Genomic DNA, 25586 nt, shown 5'->3' with positions numbered 1-25586 from the left:
CAGTCAACGCTAACGTTATATTTGCGTCATGCTTTCTTAATAATTCCATGTGTCTGCATGGCTACCTGAACAGCATGTATGTATTTACACCTGGTCATTGTTAACCATTTTGATTGACAGGTGGAAATATATCTGTTGTAGCTTGGTCAATGATCATACAGAATGATGGGGTGACTTTCATGTCATTCTGACATTTCTAGTGGGTTTTTTCATTGATTTTGTTGGTACTCTTCATTTTCAAATTAATAGGTCCGCAAAGCAATTGCAAGGTTGACATAAAGCATTTCTCCTTTTGAATGGATAATTGATTGTAATCCATGAATTCAATCATGTACCCACAAAGCTATGAAAATCTGATTTCACAGTAGTAACCACATGCGTAGGTTTCAACATTCAACCATCCCACACTTAACACAATTTAATGCACCCAACTGTCATGGTACCACGTCTTTATTTTACCCTTAATCTTGCACTGCATAATTTCTATTCTTAAAATAGCTTTATATTTGAGACACAAGTATAATTCAAAACTACAACATTGCCCCACATTTTGTCTTCCTCATGTATATTGTACAGGTATGCTCAGGGGATACATATATCTCTGAGAGGTTCCTTGGGGTGGGCTCCAATGAACACTAAAAAGAAAAAGGTTAGGATCAGTGTTTCAATTATGCATTATGCTGCATTAACTATCAGAATTTACCGAACATCTGCAGTATTGTTATTTGTATCAACCCATAGTGGAGACTTGTCACCTAAAATTTAAAAAAATTATCGATTACAATGGCTTTATTAAAGTGCACCATGCCACTGTTGCATTGAATTTATACCAATCATAGAATACAGAATAGAGTATAGAGTTACCTAACCAATGAAGATTGGCGACCAGATCACTGACTATTATGTTCGAGATTAGTGCTACAATACTAACATGAGAGCCAGAAACATTGTGAAGCGAAAACATTAACCAGGAAGTGTAACATGTATAACATGTTTGGACCGTACCAATACATGTACAGGTACTTTATTACACTGTTTCATAAGTGAAAATTGTAATACCGGTAGTTAACGAATAAGCCAAATTTCAACTTCATCATTATGTTTCATGGTCTAGCTAATACATGTATTTTATGCCCTCACCAAATTCATGGAAAGGGAATGAAGTGTTTGCTCAGTCCCTCTGTCCGCTTGTACTACATCTTGGTTTGATTTTAAGTTTAAGCTCCATTTCGCTGATATTACAAACGCCACAGAGAAGGTCCTCAAAGTAGCATGCAGATATGAACACCTTCAGGACTACTACACTATCATATAATGGTGTGTAGGTCACTGTGACCTATATTTTCCACTTCAGTGACTTAATAAATGGTTAGATGTTAAATTTGTGTTCAGTTCAATTTCATTGATCTTCTATAAGTTCCAATGTAATAAAACTGTATACGGAAGATACAAAAATACATATCTTCAGGACTACTACACTATGATGTGTAGGTCACTGTGACCTATATTTTACACTTCAGTGACTTTGGTTAGATTTTAATTTGTGTTCAGTTCCCTTTCCCTTTTCGCTCTCCATCCCAAATTTCGGTCAATCTTAAGGCACTTATTTGCAGACAAATATGGTACTGAATCTTCATCATTGTATTAAAACATTTATCCAACAATAAGCCCATGCTTGGTGATAAGCTCACCAATATATATTGCAGTTAAAAAGAAATGCCAACAAAAGCTTTTTCATTGTCCTGTAATAAGCCCCCCCAACTTTCAGTCAGAGATTATGTGTTTGCCCCCTCGGCTTATTGCAGGATAAATGCGGTAGTTCGTTTGAAATATATATAAGGTATACCTTGAAATTTTCGTTTTTCACATGTAATGACTATAGTATGGTGTGTATTTACTCATTCACCCCTACATTTTTAAGCTAGACTTGCCCAGTCTTTGATATGGTAAGGTTCAAATGTGACTAAACTCACTTTAGGGCTGAACGGGTAATTCATATTCACCTCGTTACAGAGGGCAAAAGGCAAAAGTTAAAATGTGGTAAATATTTCTCTATATATAGTTTTAGTAAAACCCAGTTTAGTTGTTCAGGTCTAGGATGTATTATAGTATTGCTTTGCGTTTGTGTAAGTGAAAAAGCCAGATAAAAAAGGAAATAGCAATTGGTTCCAGCTTTTTGACCTGGTGTATATATTTATAGTTAGCTTGCCTATCCTTAATTTAATTGTTGTAGTTTTAAACAACACTATTATTATACGTCTACTTTAGTAAGAGCTTCCCCGGTGTGTGCTCCTATATAGCTGCAAATGGGATGTGTACATGTACAATGGAGACATCCCGGTGGGCTATTTCCGTGATAAATTGTGAGATTATAAGACTGTAGTTAATTATATTATCATGATGCAGTTCATAATATAATTTACTTGATGAATTATAAATGTATTGTACATGTTTGTGTATTGTGTACACCTATACTTAGTCAGATATGGAGTTACTAATAAATGTCAGTTGTTTCCATAGCTGATGCGTCAATGCTACAAAATGTACATGTTTGTGTATTGTGTACACCTATACCTAGTCAGATATAGAGTTGCTAATAAATGTCAGATGTTTCCATAGCTGATGCGACAATGCTACAAAATGTACATGTGTAACTTCGATGTACTTCTTTAAAATATATATATTGGAAAGATCCATATTATGAAATCCTCTTTGACATGTAAATATAAACTTTAATTATTTTACAACAATTATGAAGGGATTAGGGATTACGGGATTTTTAGCCCACCATCATCTAATGGTGGGCTATTCAAATCACCCTGCGTCGGTGGTCCGTCGTCCGTCTGTTGTCCGTCGTCCGTCGTCCGTCCGTAAACAATTATTGTTATCGCTATTTCTCAAGAAGTACTAGAGGGATCTTTCTCAAATTTTATATGTAGGTTCCCCTTGGTCCTAGCTGTGCAGGGCAATTTTTGAGACTGATCGGATAAACAACATGGCTGACAGGCAGCCATCTTGGATTTTGATAGTGAAAGTTTGTTATCAATATTTCTCGGGATATACGGGAGGGATCTTTCTCAAATTTTAAATGTAGGTTCCCCTTGATCCCATGTTGTGTATGTTATATTTTGAGACTGATCATAAAAACAAAATGGATTAAAAGAAGAACTAAACAGATCTTTCTCATATTGCAATGATTGATTCTATTTCTTTCACATTAAGTACTGTATTAGTAAATATGTGAAATGACAAACTCACCTTGATGGTTGGCTTTCATACACATCAGTATTAAGTTTAGATCAAAAGTTACCTCAAGGTGCATTTACTGTTAACATGACTCGATCAAACAGATTAGAGGAAAGAAGAGAAAAGATCGAACTGACAAAGAACTAATGAAGATGGTACAAAGGTGGGCGCCAAGATCCCTCTGGGATCTCTTGTATTCTAATTTAGTCTGGAGCATCCTTGGGCCAAGGGGACTCAATTTTGTATAAATGGTGGGTGTGGCCGCCCTTGGGGCAGAGAGTCGGGGCCGAATAGGGGACATAGAGGTAAAACCATCAAAATCCTTCTCCTACCCTAGGGATTAAGGAATTTTATCCTTGTTAAGTCTAGAGCATCCTTGGGTCAAGGGGACTCAGTTTTGTATTAGAGGGGAACATCGCAAATTATTCTTTAAAATCCTTCTACTTCTGTAGGAATGACAGGATTTGGTCCATATTTGGTGTTGAGCATCCTTGGGTTAAGGGAAACCAATTTTGTGTAAACGGTGGGTCTGGCCCCCTTGGGGGCTGAGGGGCAGGACCCAATATGGGAAATATAGCAAATTCTTAAAAATCCTTCTTCTTCTGTAGGAATGACAGGATTTATTCCATATTTAGTCTGAAGCATCCTTGGGTAAAGGGGAACCAATTTTGTATAAACAGTGGGTGTGGCCCCCCTTGGGACCTGAGGGGCTGGGCCCGATAGGGGAAATAGAGGTAAAACCTTTAAAATCCTTCCTCTACCATAAAGATTAAGGGATTTTATCCTTCCTTGGACAAAAGGGACTCAATTTCATGTAAACAGGAAGGCAGAAGGGAGGCAGAAGGGAAGGGACCAATAGGGGAAATATAGCAAATTATTTAAAATCCTTATTCTTCTGTATGAATGAAAGAATTTTGTCAACATTTGGTATGAAGCATCCTTGAGTGAAGGGGAATCAATTTTGTATAAACAGTGTGTCCAACCCCTCTGAATGCAGAGAGGCGGGGCCCAATAGTGGAAATAGAGGGAAAACCTTTAAAATCCTTCTTCTACCATGGGGATTAAGGGATTTTATCCTCATTTAGTCTGGAGCATCCTTAGGCTAAGGGGACTCAATTTTGTATAAGCAGTGGATGTGGTCTCCCAGGGGGCTGAAGGGCGGGGCCCAATAGGAAAAATAGAGGTAAACCCTTTAAAATCCTTCTTCGACCATCGCGATTAAGGTATTTTATCCTTATTTAGTCTGGAGCATCCTTTGGCCAAGGGGACTCAGTTTTGTATAAACGGTGGGTGTGACCCCCCCTGGGGGCATAGGGGTGGGGCTCTGTTTGAAAGTTGTTATATCTTGAGTACTGGATGGATCTTTCTGAAATTTCATATGTACTTACAGCACCTACCATGGAGTGCTATATCTTTACTTCATACCAATTATTTTAAACATAATCAGGTGAGCGATACAGGCCCTATGGGCCTCTTGTTACATCTGGTCGGGGAGTCGAACCCTTGGTGAAAGGCGAGCATGTTCTTCTCTGCACCAGCTGACCGTCTAATCTTTGATAATAGCCAGTAGGAGGGCAGGATGGGCGGTTGAACCAATAATATTTAATTCTTTTTAGTGAATTTTGAAATAAATTCATATTGTGTAGAAGTGTTACTTTGATCCAGATAATGTTGAATAGGTATTATAGAGTTGATGTCTCTAGCAGATATGTTGTTAATCAGCTGGCAGGAAATCCTTTTAGATAAGGCTAGGACAAAGTGAGCTAATTATGAAGCCATTGTGGAATATTCACAGCTTAAGTAAACTATGTAAATTGTAATAAACCTGTCAATATTCTTGAAATTCATTTTGAAATTCCACTGAGTGAAAATACTTATGTTAGTGCAGGCAAATTTGTCACATTAGTAAGGGTTTCGGTTAATTATTCGTCCAAAAACGCATATATCAAAATGCCGACAGGCACCAGTACAGAAGACGATTTGACTGAAATGCCTATAAATAAACATTGTTGTAAACACGCCTGAATGACGTCACGCAGCAACATTTGTGACGTCATCAGGCCTTCCGTGGTTTTGCTCAAAGGTTACTTTCAAACATTTTACTAATATTTACACGTAATCTTAAGTGTTTAAATGTAAAATTTTGTATGTTTATGTTACACAATTGTTACTGATACGAACATCTCCAAATGTGTGTGTGTAACATTGATTAACATTGAAATACATTGCTTTTCTGAGTTGTGATAGATTGTTTGTGGTAACTTTAAGAAACTGATTAATGCTGTTTGAGAAAGACGACTGGTAACGGCCGGGTTGAGGTCAATTTACATGATACGCAATAAAGTCCAAATCGCTGCTAAATCGGGTCCGGATGAGAGAGTCCAGGGCTTTTGGATAATTTGTCACATGTACATCTCCGATCGTCTTGAATGTCAACAGGAAACATCTGACAAATTAAAACATTTTTTTTTGGCTTAAACACTTGTTCAACAAAGACTGCCAGACCATGTGTTGTAAATGTACTCACTTTTGATGTAAAAAGTCTTGTAAATGTCTGTCTCTACGTACATGTACGATCATCATTTCTATAAACATGCATTGGGTCGTCAGTACATTGTATGTACCAAAGTACACTTGTAGAAAAACAATTTACTTGCATTGACAGCTCAGTCTACCATCAAGTGCAATTAGCATTGATATATGGTATGTTCAATGTGTATGCAATGAATTTACAATAAATAACAACCAACTGGCCTCAGATTAATGAGTTTAGCTGACGAGGTGTCCATCACACAGACCAAACTTTTAAGATTCGTTGTGTTTCAAGATATTTCATAGCTGTTTTGATTAATAATATAACTTTTCCCTTATACCTCTTTTTGTGTAAATATATGAAGGCTTTAACTGTGTTGAAGACATGGTGACGTTATTTACATCACATCTTATGTATTATGATGTCATATGGCATTTTCGCCACAGGGTGGTGAATTTGGGTGCACTAACGTTAGAATCAATAAATCACAAAAAGACCAACGTCCTCGACAACTGAAGTTTCTTCAATTTCTTGGTAGATAGTACTGTGGATACCACAACGGTATACAGAGTTCACATTGGTAGTAAATAAAATCCAGGAATAAGTGCAAACAACACAGCCAATCCTTCTAAACGTCAGCGTTTATCACAGCAACAGTCAGAATCAATGATTACACTTTTTATAATTTGATAAATGCTTTAAGGTAGGTAATATAACCCCCCAAAACACTTTTTAACTTTAGACACTTGGGTTTGGAAAGTTATCATTTGCAGTAGAATATGTTTAATTTCCTCTGCATTCATACAAAGACAATTATACATTGCAGGTCTTTTCTGGGAGATAAAACATTTTGAAATTATTCCTGGTTGTAATTTGATTTTGTGAAAGATCGAAATCATAAATATTCATTTTGACTTTAATTTTCGTATATTTGACTCCTTTCTATACATATAGTATACCGGGTAAATGGGCAAGCAAGTCAGAACAAAAATGTTGAACAAATTGGAATTTTTCTTCATTGGAGATAAAAAAAATAGAGTGCTGGGACTTTCTACCTTAAGTTTCTCACGCATGACATACCAATAATAAGTCAGTGGTATGACACGCCCTAAGTTAACAGAAGCCTCTGCAGATTTACATTCTTGGTATTCATATTGTCCTTATTTGTGATATTATATGGACATACAATGGTGTTAATATAACACATGTTACCTATTGATTGTTACTGCAGGAACACAGAACTTGTTAGCTTAACAGAAGTCAAATCAAATTTTGTAATACAAATTTTGTAACAAATTATTTAGAACTACAGGTCCTCTAAGTAAGATTTTTGTGTGTGATAGCAGTGATTTTGAAATTCAGCAAGAGAAATTATCACATTTTTTTACCACGTTTGAGAAAATTGTCACAGAAAAAAAAAACCATTATTATATGATGTCAACGTCAAGCTGATGAGGTGCAGTATATATGAGTCCTGTTAGCTTGGCCTATATGTTGCTCCATGCTGCGACTATGTTTATAAATAAATCAGCTACTGTAAACATAAACGTTCATGTTATTGCATTATCTCTTTTACAGCATTTTCCATATCGGTGCACAACATTGTTTCCTATGTGTTGAGTCAGGATTAGAACACAATTTTCAATTGTGTTGAAGGGTTGGTTTCCTGCCTGTGTCAGTGGGCTGAAGAGACTAATGCACTGTTTCCTGCCTGTTTCCTCGTGTGCTGATGTTAGTTACATATTTTACAGATGAGGATGACCTCCTGTTAGATGTGGGCAGTCCAATGTTGAGCTCTTCTTTGTCTTCCCCCTCCTTTTCCCTCCAGAGGAATCGGGCCAGTGTAAGTATGAGTGTCTTCTTTTTCTTCCCTGTCCTTCTCCCTCCAAATGATTCTTTTTCTTCCCTCTCCTTCTCCCTCCAAAGGAATCAGGCCAGCGTAAGTATGAGTGTCTTCTTTGTCTTCCCCCTCCTTCTCCCTCCAGAGGTATCGGGCCAGCGTAAGTATGTCTTCTTGATTTTTGACCCTTACTTGACCGTAGTGTTAACCGTATTGCCAATGTTACTACATTCAAACTACAGTCACCGTAGGGTCTTGGCATCCAAACTCACCGTAGAGATATTTTGAACATTATGAAAAGTTTTGGGCTAACCAAGGCCAAATAATGTGTTTCTTGAAATTCAAACTTTGTTTATAACTACGTTGAACTGCGTTTATTATGTTTAACTTAGGTCACCTACGGTCTACTACAGTCAACTACAGTCATCTCCCACTACGGTCAACTACGTGCGTGACTGTAAGATGTGACTGCAGCTTTAGTTTCTAAGGTCAAGTTTACAGCAGGCAAATTTAGCTTTAAACTTCATTGAAAATATATTGTCAAGCTAATTGATTATGAATGAATGATTTGGACTTTGCCATTGATTGCAATACTTTCAGTCCGAGTCGAAGCTGTTTACTCCTCCTGCTGAGAAACGCACGGGAACATCCTCCAAAATGTCCAAACGAGAATCATTAAAGGTATGGTTAGATACAGTACAGTACAATTTAATTAATGTTTTTTCGCTTAATGTCATATTTAGGTTAATATAATATTTCCTTGAAATGTTATTTTCCCCTCTATATAATATACTCTATGTAACATAATTCAATGTTGTTTTTCCTTCCAGTGTCTATCTTGCATTGCCTAGTTTTTCTGTTGGGCCTTTTATGACCTCTTTGTGATAATTGTATACTTGGAAACTTTCACCATCATGTAGTCAAACTTTCACCATTAACATGTAACGACTATATTTAAGGATTGATCTTCGTTTTGACTGCATATATGGTAGTATGAAGGCAGTTGGCAATGATCATATTCTATGGCGCACGTTATGGTGGACAAAGAAGGGAGAGATGTAAATATTTCAGAACATTGGGTATTAGTATTCGCTGTCAGAATAAATTGGCTCTTATGATGGTGGGCAAGAAGGGTGACACTTCAACTGTGGCAAATGTTTTCTAGGATATGGTATAGTATGGTATTGTTTTGGTTCTAGGTACAGAAGAAGTACTACCGCAGCCAGAAGAAACAGGCCACCAAGGAGTTGATGAGCACACATAAAGATTCCTCTGTCATTGTGCTGGCCGATTGGCTCAAGGTCCGTGGTACACTCAAGAGCTGGACCAAGCTGTGGTGTGTTCTGAAGCCTGGGCTTCTTGTACTGTACAAAAGTGAGAAACAAAAGGTATGTTCCATACCCTGATACTGCTGTTACTTGGTAGTCCTCTGGCCATGGCCGTATACTGTATACTAGGACAGTTTTGCCCAGTCAAATTTTCACCCTTCACCCATGAAATCAATTTTTGCTAAGTGTTAATTTCTGCTTTCATGTTGAATTACTATGTCTAATAAATGTATGTTATATTGTTTACTTATATTCGCTGTAATGATTGAATTACCCTCATGATGGAGGACGAAAAAGGCAAAAATTAAATTGCATCGAAAACTTACCTGATATAAGTTTTAATAAAATAAGACATATTTTTTGATGCCCCCGTTAGAGAATGAATCCAGGATCTCTGCTTATACTAGTCTGTCACTCTATAGCGCTTCAGCTAAAGAGAAGTTCTTCCTATGCAAGCCAGTAAATAGTGGCTAGATAATGACCTCAGTTTCAAATGTAAAAAAACCCATCTGCCTTTGTTTCAGCTTTTATTTACAACTCATTTCAGTGTTGTCATGTAGATTCATTTCTTTTAATCGTTTTATGCAAAGGATAATTGCCATCATGATCAAGTTTGTGTTTTACAGAGTAGCTATTGGGTGGGAACCGTCCTGCTGAACACCTGCAGGCTGATCGAGCGACCATCTAAGAAGGACGGTTTCTGCTTCAAACTCTTCCATCCTCTGGACCAATCAATCTGGGCCACAAAGGTATCACTGTTGTATTTTGTACACCAACCTGACCTTCTAAGTCCTAATGTAGTCAAGGTGATTCAATGTGACCAGCTTTGCTATGATGATTGTGATTTAGCAACTGCCAATACAATATTTGGTGAGGCTATTATTTTGACATTTGAAAAATTTCCATTATTAAGGATACCTGTACCACTGGCAAAACCTGTAACTAAGTGTTGGCCACTAGTTTTTTCTGACATTGCTGTAGCTTTGATAAATCATTTTTAAAAAGAAAACTATACCTTGCAGAACTTTTATGAGAAAAAATAAAGATAAAATAAACAAAATACAATCAACAATAGTGTTATGAGTGTAAAAAAAATCAGCGAAGCTTGACCAGGATTCCAATGCCAGACTTCAGATTATTTTACTATCATTCTAACTGATTGAACTATCCGGTCAACGGAAGTGTCCTGGCCAAGCTGTGCTACAGTTATATCTAAACGGAAGTGTCCTGGCCAAGCTGGGCTACAGTTATATCTAAACGGAAGTGTCCTGGTCAAGCTGTGCTACAGTTATATCTAAACGGAAGTGTCCTGGCCAAGCTGTGCTACAGTTATATCTGAACGGAAGTGTCCTGGTTAAGCTGTGCTACAGTTATATCTAAACGGAAGTGTCCTGGCCAAGCTGTGTTACAGTTATATCTAAACGGAAGTGTCAAGGCCAAGCTGTACTACAGTTATATCTGAACGGAAGTGTCCTAGCCAAGCTGTGCTACAGTTATATCTAAACGGAAGTGTCCTAGCCAAGCTGTGTTACAGTTATATCTAAACGGAAGTGTCAAGGCCAAGCTGTACTACAGTTATATCTGAACGGAAGTGTCCTAGCCAAGCTGTGCTACAGTTATATCTAAACGGAAGTGTCCTGGTCAAGCTGTGCTACAGTTATATCTGAACGGGCGTGTCCTGGCCAAGCTGTGCTACAGTTATATCTGAATGGAAGTGTCCTGGTCAAGCTGTGCTACAGTTATATCTAAACGGAAGTGTCCTAGCCAAGCTGTGTTACAGTTATATCTAAATGGAAGTGTCAAGGCCAAGCTGTGCTACAGTTATATCTGAACGGAAGTGTTCTAGCCAAGCTGTGCTACAGTTATATCTAAACGGAAGTGTCCTGGCCAAGCTGTGCTACAGTGATATCTAAACGGAAGTGTCCTAGCCAAGCTGTGCTACAGTTATATCTGAACGAAAGTGTCCTGGCCAAGCTGTGCTACAGTTATATCTAAACGGAAGTGTCCTAGCCAAGCTGTGCTACAGTTATATCCAAACGGAAGTGTCCTGGCCAAGCTGTGCTACAGTTATATCCAAATGTAAATTAAGGGAAGGTTACTGTAAATGCAATTACAACAACTCTGTGAAAATAATGTTTTTTAAAATTTTAAGACCCCTTTAATAAACCAGTGCATGTGCATGCACGTGATAACAGCATACCATGCGATAGCCTATGGTTACATATGTACCTGACATGTAAATATACCATGTGTAGGTGGGCTATGGAATGATGTCCAAATTAAAGTGTACATGATTGAGAGTAATTTTGTTCCATAAAAGAACAGTAAATGGATAATTTTAATATCATAATTTAGTTTAATGTCATTGAATAAATTTTATCCCTCTGCAAAAAAATCCATTTTTTTTCAAGGTGGATAACTCTCATCAGGATCAAAATGATTGTAAAATGTAAAAAAAATATGAATGATAAAGACACTCTTTTTGTGCGGAGTCCATCGTCCGTCCATCGTTCGTCCAGAGTCAACTTTTTCCTTTAAACAACTTCTTCTATATATAAAAAAAGTCGATATAACTTCAGAATAATTTGAACTTTTTGTACATGTGACTGTAATTTTCCAGTTTTAGTGGATTTGTTTAAACATTGCAATATGTAAATTAATTGCTCCAGCAACTCTCCATTTCTTTAATAACCCTCAAAAGATTTTTATTATATATAAATTTTGATAAAAATTTTCAGGGACCAAAAGGGGAGACAATCGGGGCCATCGTTCAGCCACTGCCCTATTCCTACCTCATCTTTCGGTCCCTGTCAGAATCTGCAGGTAAGTAAATCAAGTTTACTTCCACAGACCAGAATCTTCTCTTGAGCTTATTGCATGTTGGCCAACATCAACTTCAAACAGTTCTTTTTACTTTTTTGAAAGATTCTTAAAAACTAATGTAACCAATATTAATTATTGCACATTTGAGCAATGGTAAGATAATGCAGATTTGATTATAATGCTGTGTTGAACAGCTGTTGTTATTTTTCAAGTTCATTCAAAATCCAATCTGGCAAGTTTGGTCTCTAATATGATATTTTCAAGAAATACTCAAGTTCCACCAGGCCTAGGTGAACCTAATTGATACAAATCTTTCTCTTATTGCCCTGACCAAGTGCTGTAAACCTCATTGTTACACTCGAAAAGAAATCCAAGATAGCCACCACCATCTCAAACTGATTTTCAAGCTCAGATGACAAATACCCTGTTGGCATCTTGTTTTATTGTTTCGCTGCCACGAAGTACCGGAAGCGAGACTAAGGTGTTGGTTTTCCGGCAACGGCGGTGACAACATTAAGTTTTTGTGTTTAACTCAGTTTCACTGAAAGTATAAGTGCTAGACCAACCAAACTTGGACCATAGATGTGTCTTAGGTAGTACATCTCAACCCCATGCATCAAAAGCTGGATGTGGCCTACCTTTCATGGTCCATGACTCATAGGTAGTACATCTCTTCAACCCATGCATCAAAAGCTGGATGTGGTCTACCTTTCATGGTCCATTGACTTTGTCTGCATCTCCTTCAACATTAAGTTTTCGCGTTTAAGTTAGTTTCTCTGAAAGTATAAGAGCTACACCAACCAAACTTGGACCATAGATGCATCTTAGGTAGTACATTTCTTCAACCCCATGCATCAAAAGCTGGATGTGGCCTACCTTTCATGGTACATGACTCTTAGGTAGTACATCTCTTCAACCCATGAATCAAAAGCTGGATGTGGCCTACCTTTCATGGTCCATTGACTTTGTCTGCATCTCCTTCAACATTAAGTTTTCGCGTTTAAGTTAGTTTCTCTGAAAGTATAAGAGCTACACCAACCAAACTTGACATGTGCATTGATGGTCAAAGCTGGTCACAGTCAAGACATATCAATCTGAATAGCTTGTTAACCTTTCCATCATCTGTTTGCCAGTTAAAGAACTAAGAAACTATCAGCCCTTTATATGCTTTTCGCTTTTACTGGTTGTGAAGGTCATCAAGATAAATCAGTCTTTTGGTACTGAAAATATGGCTACTGTTGTATAGGAAAGTGTTGGATGGATGCCCTCGACTTGGCCCTGCGCTGTACAGGGCTGCTGATGAAGTCAATGAAGAAGGACCCCCACCTGGTACAGGGGGAGAGCCCTGATACGCCTGGCACTCTTCTACCCCCCTCCACAGAGCAAGAACAACTCAATGATAGTGATTGCGAGAAGCATTTCGCTGGTGTAGGTGAGTGCTCACAGCTAAAATGCTAGTACAACTCTAAGTCATGCTAATCTCTACAAATTAAAAAAAATCACTGTCTGTAATACAAGACTTTTGATCCTTTTTAAATCATGGTAAATTGATCCATCAAATGTGACTCTGAACTGTTCATGGTGTGGACATTTTCACGTTTGGACTCTGAACTGTTCATGGTGTGGAAATTTTCACTTTTGGACTCTGAACTAACTGTTCATGGTGTGGACATTTTCACGTTTGGACTCTGAACTGTTCATGGTGTGGAAATTTTCACTCTGGGACTCTGAAGTAACTGTTCATGGTGTGGAAATTTTCGTGTTGGGGATCTGAACTGTTCATGGTGTGGAAATGTTCACACTGGGACTCTGAACTGTTCACGGTGTGGAAATGTTCACACTGGGGCTCTGAACTGTTCATGGTGTGGAAATGTTCACACTGGGACTCTGAACTGTTCATGGTGTGGAAATGTTCGCCTTGGCAATGTTTCTAAAATCTTAACATCCTATCTATCTCTAATCTAAAAAAAATATCTAGTAGCTATGCGATAATTTACTAGATGCGAAAAAAGTGAATATTTCAAATCCATGAAAATTTCCACTTTTACAGTAAATAGTAATGTTAAATCAGTATAAACCCTCTAATCCTTTCACCCCTATGTAACTTTAGTAACCTCTTCCATGCTTCGATCTGGATGAGTTTATTGTGGTCTACAGTGCTGAAAGGGCTTAACAAACGGCTATGACTGCCTTCTAAGTTATAGATCTTGAAGAGGACAGCAGGACAGACAGGGAGGAGATCAAGACCGATTCTGAGTCGGACACAGAGGAAGAGGAGGACAAAGTGTTTGATGATGTCAGCCAGCCAAGCGAGACATCGTACTTGGAGAATGTGGTTGAGGAATTGGGACAGGTAGCATGGTCTTATAATTTTCAGTTTTCTGAAGAAATAATGCATGTTATATTTTCCCACGTCATAATTAATGATCAGTTCAACATACCGATTGATTGTCATTTATAATGAGTTGTATAGCCATAAGAATAACTAAGACATGTGTTCCTTTTGTTGAAAATATAATAAGTTTGAAATATTATTGCATTATATTACATTGCATTAAATACAGGTATTTAGAAGCTTTGAATCTGTTTATCTGCCTTTCCTATTCAAGGCACTGAATATAAACATTCATTAAACAGCATTTAAGTTATTCTTGTTTGGGATTTGTAAATAAATATAAAAGTGGTTTCAAGCATTTTCGTGATTTAAAAAATGCCTTGCTGCATCATTGCTGATTTGTTAAGAAGGCTCCTTCCTGAAGTTCATAGACTTTTAAGCTTTTAATATTTTGTCATTAACTAAATTGTTTGATTTTAATTTTGTCTATTTTTCAATAACATTCAGTCATCACTCCTTTACTACCTGGCGTGTTTGTACTATTTTGTTTAAGTAGATATTTGAATTTCAGTAAATATAAAACGTATCTTTATATTAAGACCTTTGAAAAATACAGATTTTTGAAAACCACCTGTTTGATTTTGCAGCAAGGAGATGCTTGCCAAACAGAAGAAGTTGATGACGAAAACAAAAGTCTTATCTGGACCCTGGTGAAACAGGTGAGTTTCAGGTGTGACTGATCTTCAGCTAAATCAACATCCATCAGCTTAAATTGTAGGGAACATAATCATAAACCTTGTTTCTCCAGTATGTGACATTTAATTATACAGGAGAACAATAAAGCATCGTATCTTCCCACACCCTCACATTGCTTGTATTCAAAAGTTTAAAATATGTCCAAAAATATGATTTGTTGCATAATTATTGATAATTGAAAAGTTAAAAGTATCATACAGGAACAACTCAAGCTTTGTACATTAATGATGTGTTTATAATGGATTTCTCTTTGTATTTTAATGCTGTCTTCTGGTTCATTATGCCCCCACCATTTTATGCTGGTAATGGCAGTGACCTATGTTCATCCCGTCTTGTCTCACCATTCCAAATTAATACACAAGTCTACGGATTTATGTCTTGACAGATTTTTACCAAAAATCTCTACAAAGTTTGTATTTCAGGGCCCCAAGGTCAGATTTAATGTCTCTATTGTTATTTATAGGTCAACCACAGGGCCAAGGGGACATTGATGTCTTACATATTTTGGCTAGGTTATTGTAAGATTGATGATGCTATTCATATTATGTGCAGGAGATTTGACTGAAAATTGACCTTGTCTATGTATAACTGTGTTCCAGGTACGCCCAGGTATGGATCTTTCAAAAGTGGTGCTGCCTGCCTTTATCCTAGAGCCACGCTCCTTCCTAGATAAACTGTCCGATTACTACTACCATGCTGACATCCTTTCAGAGTGAGTCTGTCATCTTAAAGTACTTCGGATTGTAAGAAATGGTCTGAATTAACAAAATGTCATTCCTTGAATAATGCAAAAATAAATAGTCTTATTCTATGTATTACAAAATATAAGAATAGGAAATAAGTTTTCCATTCTCTCCAAAAATTAATGAAGCTCTAGTGTTTTGCAGGTCTGCTTTTTCTTAAAGAAAATTAGGAATGTCTGCATTATTTATCAAATTAGTTGGAATTCATCATAGAACTTAACAGCAATCTTTCAGAATGTAACATGAGAACAGTCTTTAATGTAAAGTTACAATTTTTAGCTCACCTGGCACTGGAGCCAAGTGAGCATATAGCATGGTGCGTCGTTTCTCGTCCTGGCCATCTGTCGTCGTCAGGGGTCAAATATGTTGAAATCTTTAAACAACTTCTTCTGAATAATCAAAAGCTTCAGGGTGATTAAGATTTTTCGCCAGTAGCATGCGGGCATGAAAGGTTACCAAGTTTGTTCAAATGAATGACCTTCATCCATATTCAAGGTCACATGGGTCAATTGTCTTAAAAACCTTTAAATAACTTCTGAATTACCAAAATGTGTAGGGTGATGATATTTGGCCAGTAGCCATGAAAGGCTACCAAGTTTGTTCAAATGAATGACCTTTGCCCATTTTCAAGGTCACAGGGGTAAAATATGTTAAAATCATTAAAGGACTTCTGAATTACTAAAGCATACAGGATGATTGCTTGTTGATGGGAATGACCTTGACATACTTTCATGGTCACATCTGGTCCATAGAGCATAAATCTTTAAAAGTCATCTTCTCAATAAACAAAAGGTATAACGTGGTGATATTTGACAAATTGCATTCTGGGAAGAAGGGCTATGAAGTTTGTTCATCTTAATGTCCATGTTTGACTTTCAAGGTCACAGGGGTCAAATGTGTTTTAATCGTTTAACAATTCTTATGAATGATTTGAAGTCAAGACACTGATATTTTCCATGTAGCTTTATTTTAGTCCACTTTTAAGGTTACCATTGTGAGATTAATACCAGGTGAGCGATGGAGGCACATTGGGCACCTTATGTATACGGGGAAATTTTCACAGTAGTTCAATTTTTGCCTTTATTCGCTCTCCGTTATGGGAGAGAATTTATCATTACAGTGAAAATGTGATGAGGGATATAAAAAAACAATTATCAAATATGAAGGGCTAAATTGCTTGGGCGAAAATGGATTTTACCAGTGAGCGCAAAAAATTCTCCAAGCGAAAGTTTTCCGTTATACAGTAATGCTACAGCCTTGAGGATGTAATATCACAACCATCTTCATATGTCATCAGTGGAAGGTGTTGATTAGCTCGTTTATCATTCCACAAAACTTGAATTGCGACTCTGACACCAAAGTAGGCTATTTGTATTAGAGGTATTGAGAGAGTGACTTACTGTGGACAGGCTATAACTAAGACTTGTTGGTGTTTCCCCTAACAGAGCTGTTACCTATGAAGATCCTTACTCCAGAATGAAGGGTGTGATTAAGTGGTACCTCTCGGGTTTCTACAAAAAGCCAAAGGTAAGCTTTTCCTAAAAATTGGAATAGTTCACTGATCTTCTATTTGTGTATTTTTTTGTTATGTTCATTTTTTTTAATGTTTGAAAAATGTATTTAATATAAAAGATCTTGACCCAGATCTTCTTAATTAAGGATCCCTGTGTCACTGCAAAAATCTGAAACGTTGCATGAGAAACTTTTCCTGCATGCCTTTTGCTTTAGTAAATTATTTCAGGAAAGATAACCTTAAATTTTATGAAAAATAAATAAAAATGGTGAAATAAACAAAAGAGAATCAACGTACTACTCCAAATGTAAAATTGCACCACAGCCAAAAATACAGTGGAATTCTCTAGTGTTTTGCTTGAAGTGGGACAATGATCCTTAATGTTGAAAAAAGAAATCACACTCTTACCTGCAATGGCTTTTGACATTTTTGTTTTCCAATTTCTTTTTTTGATATTATTTGGAAACTAATTATAAAGTTTAATAAAAGAAAAAATTGTTTGAAATGATGGACACCCTACAAAATATGAATGTTTCCTCCAGGGGCTGAAGAAGCCATACAACCCCATCCTAGGTGAGACCTTCAGGTGTTACTGGCAACACTCCAAGACAAAGAGCCGCACATTCTACTTAGCTGAACAAGTAAGTCCATCAAGGTTGAGTTTGAATGCCCCCACATCGTAATGGAGGGCTCATTATGTGCTTGCTGTTTCAGTCGGTCCTTCTGTTCATATGAGATATTGGTTTGCCCGCATGCTACAGAGCGGGAGGTGCAGACCGGGAGTCCATACCAGTAGAATTAGTAGAAGCGTCAATAGTAGTCTATGACTAATTGTATGACGTCGACAACGGTGAGTTAACGGTGAGTTAACTCATTCACCCCTGAAATTTCCTAGTGAATTACTCCAACCTTTGAATTGGAAGAGTTCAAATATGTTTTCAGGGGTGAATGAGTTAATAGGCTGTGTGTTTAGCTACATTTCTCTTATACCAGAAGTCAGTCATCAAGCTTAATCAAGATACATTTTCAGTAATACTACACCAATATGTAAGGTCTCTTCATGTTTTTCAATTCACTGACTTTGGTTGGAATTCACATTTACAAGTAGCACCATTTCTTTTGTCAGTCTCTGAATCAAACTGCATTTCCTCCAAAGTGGGAACAGGGCCAAATGTATTGTTGTAAACATTTTGTACTTTGTTAAAGCAATGAAAATTTGTGAATCTGTAAGTATAATTCATATAGCCTAATGTGTAGCTCTGTATACACATATGTGCCTATTTATTCTAAATAATAATGGCCAGACATGTAGGTCTGTAGATATATGTTTGTATGTGTCAACACAATTCACTTAATAACTTATGTTTGTTTGTACCAGATATCTCACCACCCTCCAGTGACGGCCTTCCATGTCACGAACCGCCACGACGGCTTCACAATTAGTTCTAGCATCCTGACCAAGTCCAAGTTCTATGGTGAGCGTTAGACACACTACATCCAATATTAGTTAATTTGGCCAGGTAACAACGTTTTGTGCTGGTATCTTTAATTGTGACATCATGGTTAATTAGGGCCTATAGTAATCACTCTGTCTGTCCATCTGTCCATCCACAAATTTTGTTTCTGACTGATAACTAAAGATGTTCAGTTCACAAAAATACAAACTGAGGAAAAAAGTCAAGGTCAAAGGTCAAGGTCATTAGGTTCAAAGGTCCAGGTCAAATTTTGCATCTTTTCGCTGATGAACATTTTATTATGACATGTGGCAAAGTTGATCAGAATTAAACAAGGAATCAACTGACAAAAGGTAAAAGTCATCGTGTCAGAGGTCAAGGTCAAATTTTGTAGTTTTCACAAATGAGCATTTTATTACATTATGATGCAAAATTGGTGAGATTACACATTACAGATTCAACTGACCAAAAACAATGAGTCAACTGACTAAAGGTCAAGGTCATTGGGTCAAAGGTCAAGGTGAAATTTTGTATCTTTTCACTGGTGAACATTTCGTTTTGACATTTTGAAGCAATATTCGTCAAAATTAAAAAAGGAGTCAACTTACCAAAGGTTAAGGGTTGAATTTTGCATCTTTTCGCTGATGAACATTTCTTTGACACTTTTAACCAATATTGCTCAGAATTAAACAAGGAGTCAATTGATCAAAGGTCAAGGTCACTGGTTTAAAGGTCAAGGTTAACTTTTGTATCTTTCCCTGATAACCATTTTGTGATGACATTATGAGGCAATGTTGGTCAGAATTAAACAAGCAGTCAATTGACCAAAGGTCAAGGCCAAATTTTGCATCTTTTTCCTGATACTTGATACTTGACCAAAGATCAGGGTTACAAGGTCATTTGGGTCCAAAGGTCAAAGACAAAGTAGATCTCTGACTTTGACCCTGGCTCTTGATGGAGGAGGTATTTAAGGTCAAATAAAAAAAAAATTCAAAGCTTACAAATGAGTATTACACTGGTATTTACATTTCTATTAGCCCAGCAAATATGGAGGTGGAAGGAAAAACAACTCACATCATAGTACATGTAAAATGTATATTTTGCTTCCTTGCGATTCTTTTTGGAGTCCTAATATCAGACGTCAAGCTCAGCTATATGGGCAGAATGCTTCTTGATGATGATGGGGGATATATTGCCACAAGATAGGGCCCTTACTGTCCTCTCAGTGTTCTAGTTTCAATTGTTTTCCCAATCAGAAACATGATGTTGTGTTTCCAAGAGGATCATACGATTTTCAAGATATAATATGAACGTTAAAAGAGAAAAGGGCATCCAAACTTGTGATGGCTGCTTTTTATGTTTATCTCACTTTCCTTCTTTGATTTACAAATCATTAAAAGAAACTCAGTAACCCTTGTCTCCCCATACAGTTTGAACATTTATTTCAGCTAGATAAACTTAGTAGCCAATCATTACTCATTGGGGAACCTCTACTTTCCCACAGCCACTATAGGTTTCCTCACTCCCACAACCACTTTAGGTTTCCTCACTCCCACAACCACTATATGTTTCCTCACTCCCACAACCACTATAGGTTTCCTCACTCCCACAACCACTATAGGTTTCCTCACTCCCACAACCACTATAGGTTTCCTCACTCCCACAACCACTTTAGGTTTCCTCACTCCCACAACCACTTTAGGTTTCCTCACTCCCACAACCACTATAGGTTTCCTCACTCCCACAACCAATTTAGGTTTCCCACTCCCACAACCACTTTAGGTTTCCTCACTCCTGACTCTTATTAGATAAATGTGATAACCAACCATCACTTGTTGGTGAATCTTTATACTGTATTAACAATGGCATCTTCAATACTACAGGCTAAATGGCTAGGGTAAAAATAATTTGTTTGTACCAACCTGACTTGTTCTTGTATCTCATGGAGTTTGATGGGCACAGACTGCCTTTACAACTGCCTGTCTATAGTGACAACCTGTCTATAATGACATTTTTGCTGGTCCCAAGAGCGGTCACTATAGACAAGTAGGAATGTGGTTTAAAACAATTGGTTGTGTCTGTATCCCTGTTCTTTATAAACAATTAATGTTTGTGTTATGTAAAATGAACTTTGTCAGGACACCTAAAATAGAATTTCATGATAATGTTTGACCATATTTCAGGTTTTATGCAATGATTCCTGTATTTAATGAAAAGTTTATCTTTGCAACAATTCTAGAAAAAATGGCATCATTGATTATATAGTATTAGATAGTATTTAGCCACTGTTTCATGAAACTGTTTGTGTTTAATCAGGGAACTCCTTGTCCGCCATTTTGGATGGGACTGCGAAACTCACATTCCTGAAGCGAGGGGAGGACTACCTAGTCACTATGCCATATGCTCATTGTAAAGGTATGTACAGGTAATATGGCTTGATACTCAAGCGGTTACACTCACTTTTGTCTCTGCACATCAAAATATGTCATGACAAAATCAGAGGCTCAATTTGCTCCACCTTGTGAATGAAACAGGAAGACTAGTTTGATCCTTTGATGCATATCGAAAGAATCTTGTGGTTGTGTAACAGTAAAAATCGACTAGCTTTTGAGGTTGGGTGTCACTCCTCTGTAATCTTGAAAGGACAGGTATCAGCCTAGTGATTGGTCAGGTTTTTTAGCTCACCTGGTCCGAAGGACCAAGGTGAGCTTATGCCATACCACAGCGTCCGTCTTCCGTCGTCCTGCGTCCGTCAACTTTACACTACTAGTCATGAACCACTGAGCGGATTTTAACAAAATTTGGTGTGGTGCATCCTTGGGTGAAGAAGAACCAATTTTGTATAAATGGTGGGTCTGGCCCCCAGGGGCCTGAGGGGCGGGGCAAAATAGGGGAAATATAGCAATTATTCTTTAAAATCCTTCTTCTTCTGTAGGAATGAAAGGATTTGGTCCATATTTGGTCAAAAGCATCCTTGGAGGAAGGGGAACAAAGTTTGTATAAATGGTGGATCTGGCCCCCCCTGGGGGCTTAGGGGCGGGGCCCAATAGGGGAAACATAGCAAATTATTCTTTAAAATCCTTCTTCTTCTGTAGGAATGAAAGGATTTGGTCCATATTTGGTCAAAAGCATCCTGTGGTTAAGGGGAACCAATTTTGTATAAACGGTGGGTCTGGCCCCCCTGGGGGCTGAGGGACGGGGCCCAATAAGGGAAATATAGCAAATTCTTTAAAATCCTTCTGCTTCTGTAGAAATGAAAGGATTTGTTCCCAATTCGGTCTGGAGGATCTTGGGCAAAAGGGACTCAATTTTGTATAAATTAAAATACCTTCTTCTTTTGTATAAATGATCCTTCTGCTACCATAGGGATTAAGGGATTTTAACCCAATTTTGTTTGGAGCATCGTTGGGCCAAGGGGACTCAATTTTCTATAAGCAGTGGGTGTGGTCTCCCAGGGGGGCAGAAGGGTGGGGCCCAATAGGAGAAATAGAGGTAAAACCTTGAAAATCCTTCTTTTACCATCAGGATTAAGGGATTTTATCCTTATTTAGTCTGGAGCATCCATTGGACAAGGGGACTCAATTTTGTATAAACGGTGGGTATGACCTCCCCTGGGGGCTCTGTTTGAAATTTGTTCTCGCTATATCTCAAGTACTGGATGGATCTTTATGAAATTTCATATGTATTTACAGCACCTACCATGCAGTGCTTTATCTTTACTCCATACCAATTATTTTAAACATATTCAGGTGAGCGATACAGGCCCTCTGGGCCTCTTGTTTAAACCTAAGACCAATAGCTAGCCATGTACGTTCAATTTTTAGCTCACTGGAAAGGGATGAATGCACATATGCTTTCAGGATGACCTTGGGAACTGCCCCACCCTTGGAGACTTAACTCCTGGGTCATAACTTTGAAATGGTTAAGATCCCCACCCCAAAACAATATATACAATTGTTGGGTATAAAGAGACGAATGCAGTCATGATATAAGAATTGACCCCAGGGTTTGCCCCACCCTTGCAAACTTAACCCCTGGGAATAACTTTGAAACGGTTTAGATCCTCACCCCAAAACTATTATGATATACAAATGCTGGACAAAAAGAGACAAATACAGCCATGATATTTGAATTGATCCTGGGGTCTGGCAACAACCGTAGGGACTTAGTTTCTGAGTCACAGCTTGGAAACAGTTGAGGTCCCCACCCCATAACCATACATAAAGTTGCTAGGCATGAAAAATCTAATGAAGATATGTTATAAGGATTGGCCTTGGGGTCTGGCATATTCCCTTGGATCTCATTTGGAGAATATTTTGCCATGATTGCTTAGATATCCAGGTGAGCCAAAGAAGCCCATGGGCCTCTTGCTGCTTTGACATATTCCAGGGGTGCAGAGAGCATAAGTGAGGGTAAACCCTGGAGTACCTGGTATCTAAGATGTTGATAGGGAAGCGGGTTATGTTTTGGTTATTTATGATAGACTATTTGGTGGTTTGGTTGTGATGACAGTTTCCTGTTTGTCAATATATTTGTCATCTGCTTCAAATAACACTGAATACTTTGGAAAAATCACTCATGTGACTAAGATTGTTGGAGTGCTGTTTCCTCAATACATGTACCATCAATAAGTAGATAACCCTTTCATTACATTGATGTCTGATTGCTTACAAGAATTTATACTTAGAATATATAACCGTGCATTTCCTTTTTGAAGTTGTCATCCCAGTGTAAACACAAGTTGTTACATACATGTTTTCCTTGAAGCTTCATGGTAAATATTCAAGCAAAATTCCATTAAATACCTATAAGAAAGGCTTCAATGAAAAAAAGGTGTACATAACAATGTATCATTTTATACTGACCAAGTAATGACCCAGACAGCAATGACACTGACCACTGACTCCCAGATATTGACCAAGACTTCAGTGAGATAATGTGTTACTCTGATGATTATTGTTTTACTGTTGTTAGGAATCCTTATCGGGACACTCACTATGGAGATGGGTGGCAAGGTGGCCATCGACTGTCCAAAGACGGGATACAGATGTGAGATGGAATTTAAACTCAAGGTGAATCTTCATTATACCACTAGTCATGGTAGAAACAATCGAGTGTATGATCTTATTTTTGCAAGCTTTTATATTGCTAGAGATCAGTAGATTTAGGTTTGTGAATGAAACTGGGCAAGACTTGACAAACAATTTCTTTAAAATCTTGCAGGACAGTTTCACAAAGTACACAAAAATATGGATGTCACACAATAAACTATACAGAAATTAAGGTCATGAAGTTGCTATTAAAGGCTTACTTTCAAAGAACCTAGTGCTAGAACATATGGTCAATAAAGTTGACAGGAGTAGTTTTATACAACATTCTCAATTCAAAGATAACCTTAGATAAGAGTACACACAATTTTTCCTTTTTGAAAAAAATAAGATTCCAGATAATCGATACTGGTTTTTAAAATGGATATACAATTTCTATAAAAAAGCGTCACTTTTACCCTTTATTAACGCTAGACCATTTGCCACACTTTCCATGCTTCTGGTTTTCAGCCTTTCCTAGGAAGTGGCGCAGCGTCTAACAGAATTTCAGGGAAGATCAAGATGGGTTCAGACACCTTGTCCCATATAGAAGGTCACTGGGACCAGGAAGTGTTTCTCAAAGAGAAAGGCTCGTCGGTCAGTATATAGAAGTTTCAATGCAATGACTGTACAGTCAAATTTAGAAGTTTGAAAAGTGCTCTCTAAGCACAGGTGGTCTCTTGATACAGGTTCATTTCAAATCACAAAACTTGTTTCAAATCATAAAACTGGGGAACATTAAAAGTGGTTTCTTAATACAGGTGGTCTCTTAAAATATAAGACAAGTTCTTTTCCAATCACAGAAATGGGGAACTTTAACAGTGGTCTCTATACACAGGTTGTCTCTTAATAAAGGTTCAGTTCAAATCACAAAACTGGAAAATATAAAAAAAATGGTCTCTTAACACAGGTGGTCTCAATGGTCTCTTAACACAGGTGGTCTCAATGGTCTCTTAACACAGGTGGTCTCTTGATACTGGTTCATTTCGAATCGCAGAAATGGGGAACATCAAAAATGATCTCTTACCACAGGAAGTCTCTAAACAAAGGTGGTTATATGAGGAGGTTTGGCTGTAGTCTCTAAACAAAGGTGGTTTTATGAGGAGGGTTGGCTGTAGTCTCTAAACGAAGGTGGTTATATGAGGAGGGTTGGCTGTAGTCTCTAAACAAAGGTGGTTATATGAGGAGGTTTGGCTGTAGTAGAAATATGAGTGAATCATTTGCTTATAAGACATTATCTGGATAACAACATGAAAGCCAAGATAGAAAAGCAGAAATTAATTTCTGATCAAGCCAAAGACTTGGATGTTTAAGCACATCTGAAAAAACTTATCATTTGCAAATGACCATGTCAGGATGTCCTTTAAGGTCATCTGACCATAGGTCATGGTGACCTGTTGGCATCAGTGTTTGACGTCGTGCGTTAACTTTTATCTTGTGAGCAAGATAACTTAAGTAAAAGTGATTTGGTTTTGGTGAATTTTGCTATGCTGCTTTATATCCATAAGATCTCGGACAAGTTTTAAAATGGTCCTGATCATATGATCAGACAGTAACTGGCAGAGTTATGGGACTTTGATATTTTAATTACTTTTGGAGCATATGGGACTTGAGCTTGTGAGCACAATACATTGAGTAATTGCGAATGGATTTCAATGAATTTTGCTATACTTCTTTATATCAATAAGATCTCAGACAAGTTTGCAAATGGGCCTGGTCAGACAGTAACTGGCAGAGTTACTGCCAATCGGAGAATACAAGATGGCAGATCCTGGCCTCTAATTTGCTGAGACGAGAAATGTTCGACTTCTCAAGATTATCTGCAGCAATTCGCTTCTTTATTTGAACAAATGTTTCTTATGAGGTTACGAACAAGTGTTCTTACTTTTTGTGCCAATCAGAAAATACAAGATGGTCACCCTGACTTC

At 37.6% G+C, this 25586-nt stretch overlaps 1 protein-coding gene across 4 annotated transcripts in view; it reads left to right on the top strand.

Annotated features, from left to right (window-relative positions):
• The window catches only part of LOC110452677 (oxysterol-binding protein-related protein 8-like), a 50411-nt gene that overhangs the window by 6466 nt on the left and 18359 nt on the right, over positions 1-25586 (top strand). For 3 of the 4 annotated variants that reach the window (XR_002463212.1, XR_002463211.1, XM_021501331.1), the window contains exons 3-17: positions 7531-7622; positions 8220-8300; positions 8819-9007; positions 9574-9696; positions 11686-11770; positions 13017-13202; positions 13969-14123; positions 14753-14824; positions 15461-15573; positions 17050-17131; positions 17660-17758; positions 18496-18592; positions 20888-20986; positions 23546-23643; positions 24130-24255. Coding sequence is in view for 2 of the 4 variants with exons in the window: in XM_021501331.1 (XP_021357006.1) it covers positions 7531-7622; positions 8220-8300; positions 8819-9007; positions 9574-9696; positions 11686-11770; positions 13017-13202; positions 13969-14123; positions 14753-14824; positions 15461-15573; positions 17050-17131; positions 17660-17758; positions 18496-18592; positions 20888-20986; positions 23546-23643; positions 24130-24255 (1697 nt within the window). In the remaining 2 variants the exon portion in view is untranslated. The remainder of the gene's footprint in view (positions 1-7530; positions 7623-8219; positions 8301-8818; positions 9008-9573; positions 9697-11685; positions 11771-13016; positions 13203-13968; positions 14124-14752; positions 14825-15460; positions 15574-17049; positions 17132-17659; positions 17759-18495; positions 18593-20887; positions 20987-23545; positions 23644-24129; positions 24256-25586) is intronic. The other variant, XM_021501345.1, reaches the window with a different exon arrangement.

This window comes from Mizuhopecten yessoensis, unplaced genomic scaffold (genome assembly GCF_002113885.1).
Source record: "Mizuhopecten yessoensis strain PY_sf001 unplaced genomic scaffold, ASM211388v2 scaffold775, whole genome shotgun sequence".
NCBI lineage: Eukaryota > Metazoa > Mollusca > Bivalvia > Pectinida > Pectinidae > Mizuhopecten > Mizuhopecten yessoensis.
This window is presented reverse-complemented; position numbering and strand designations above follow the sequence as displayed.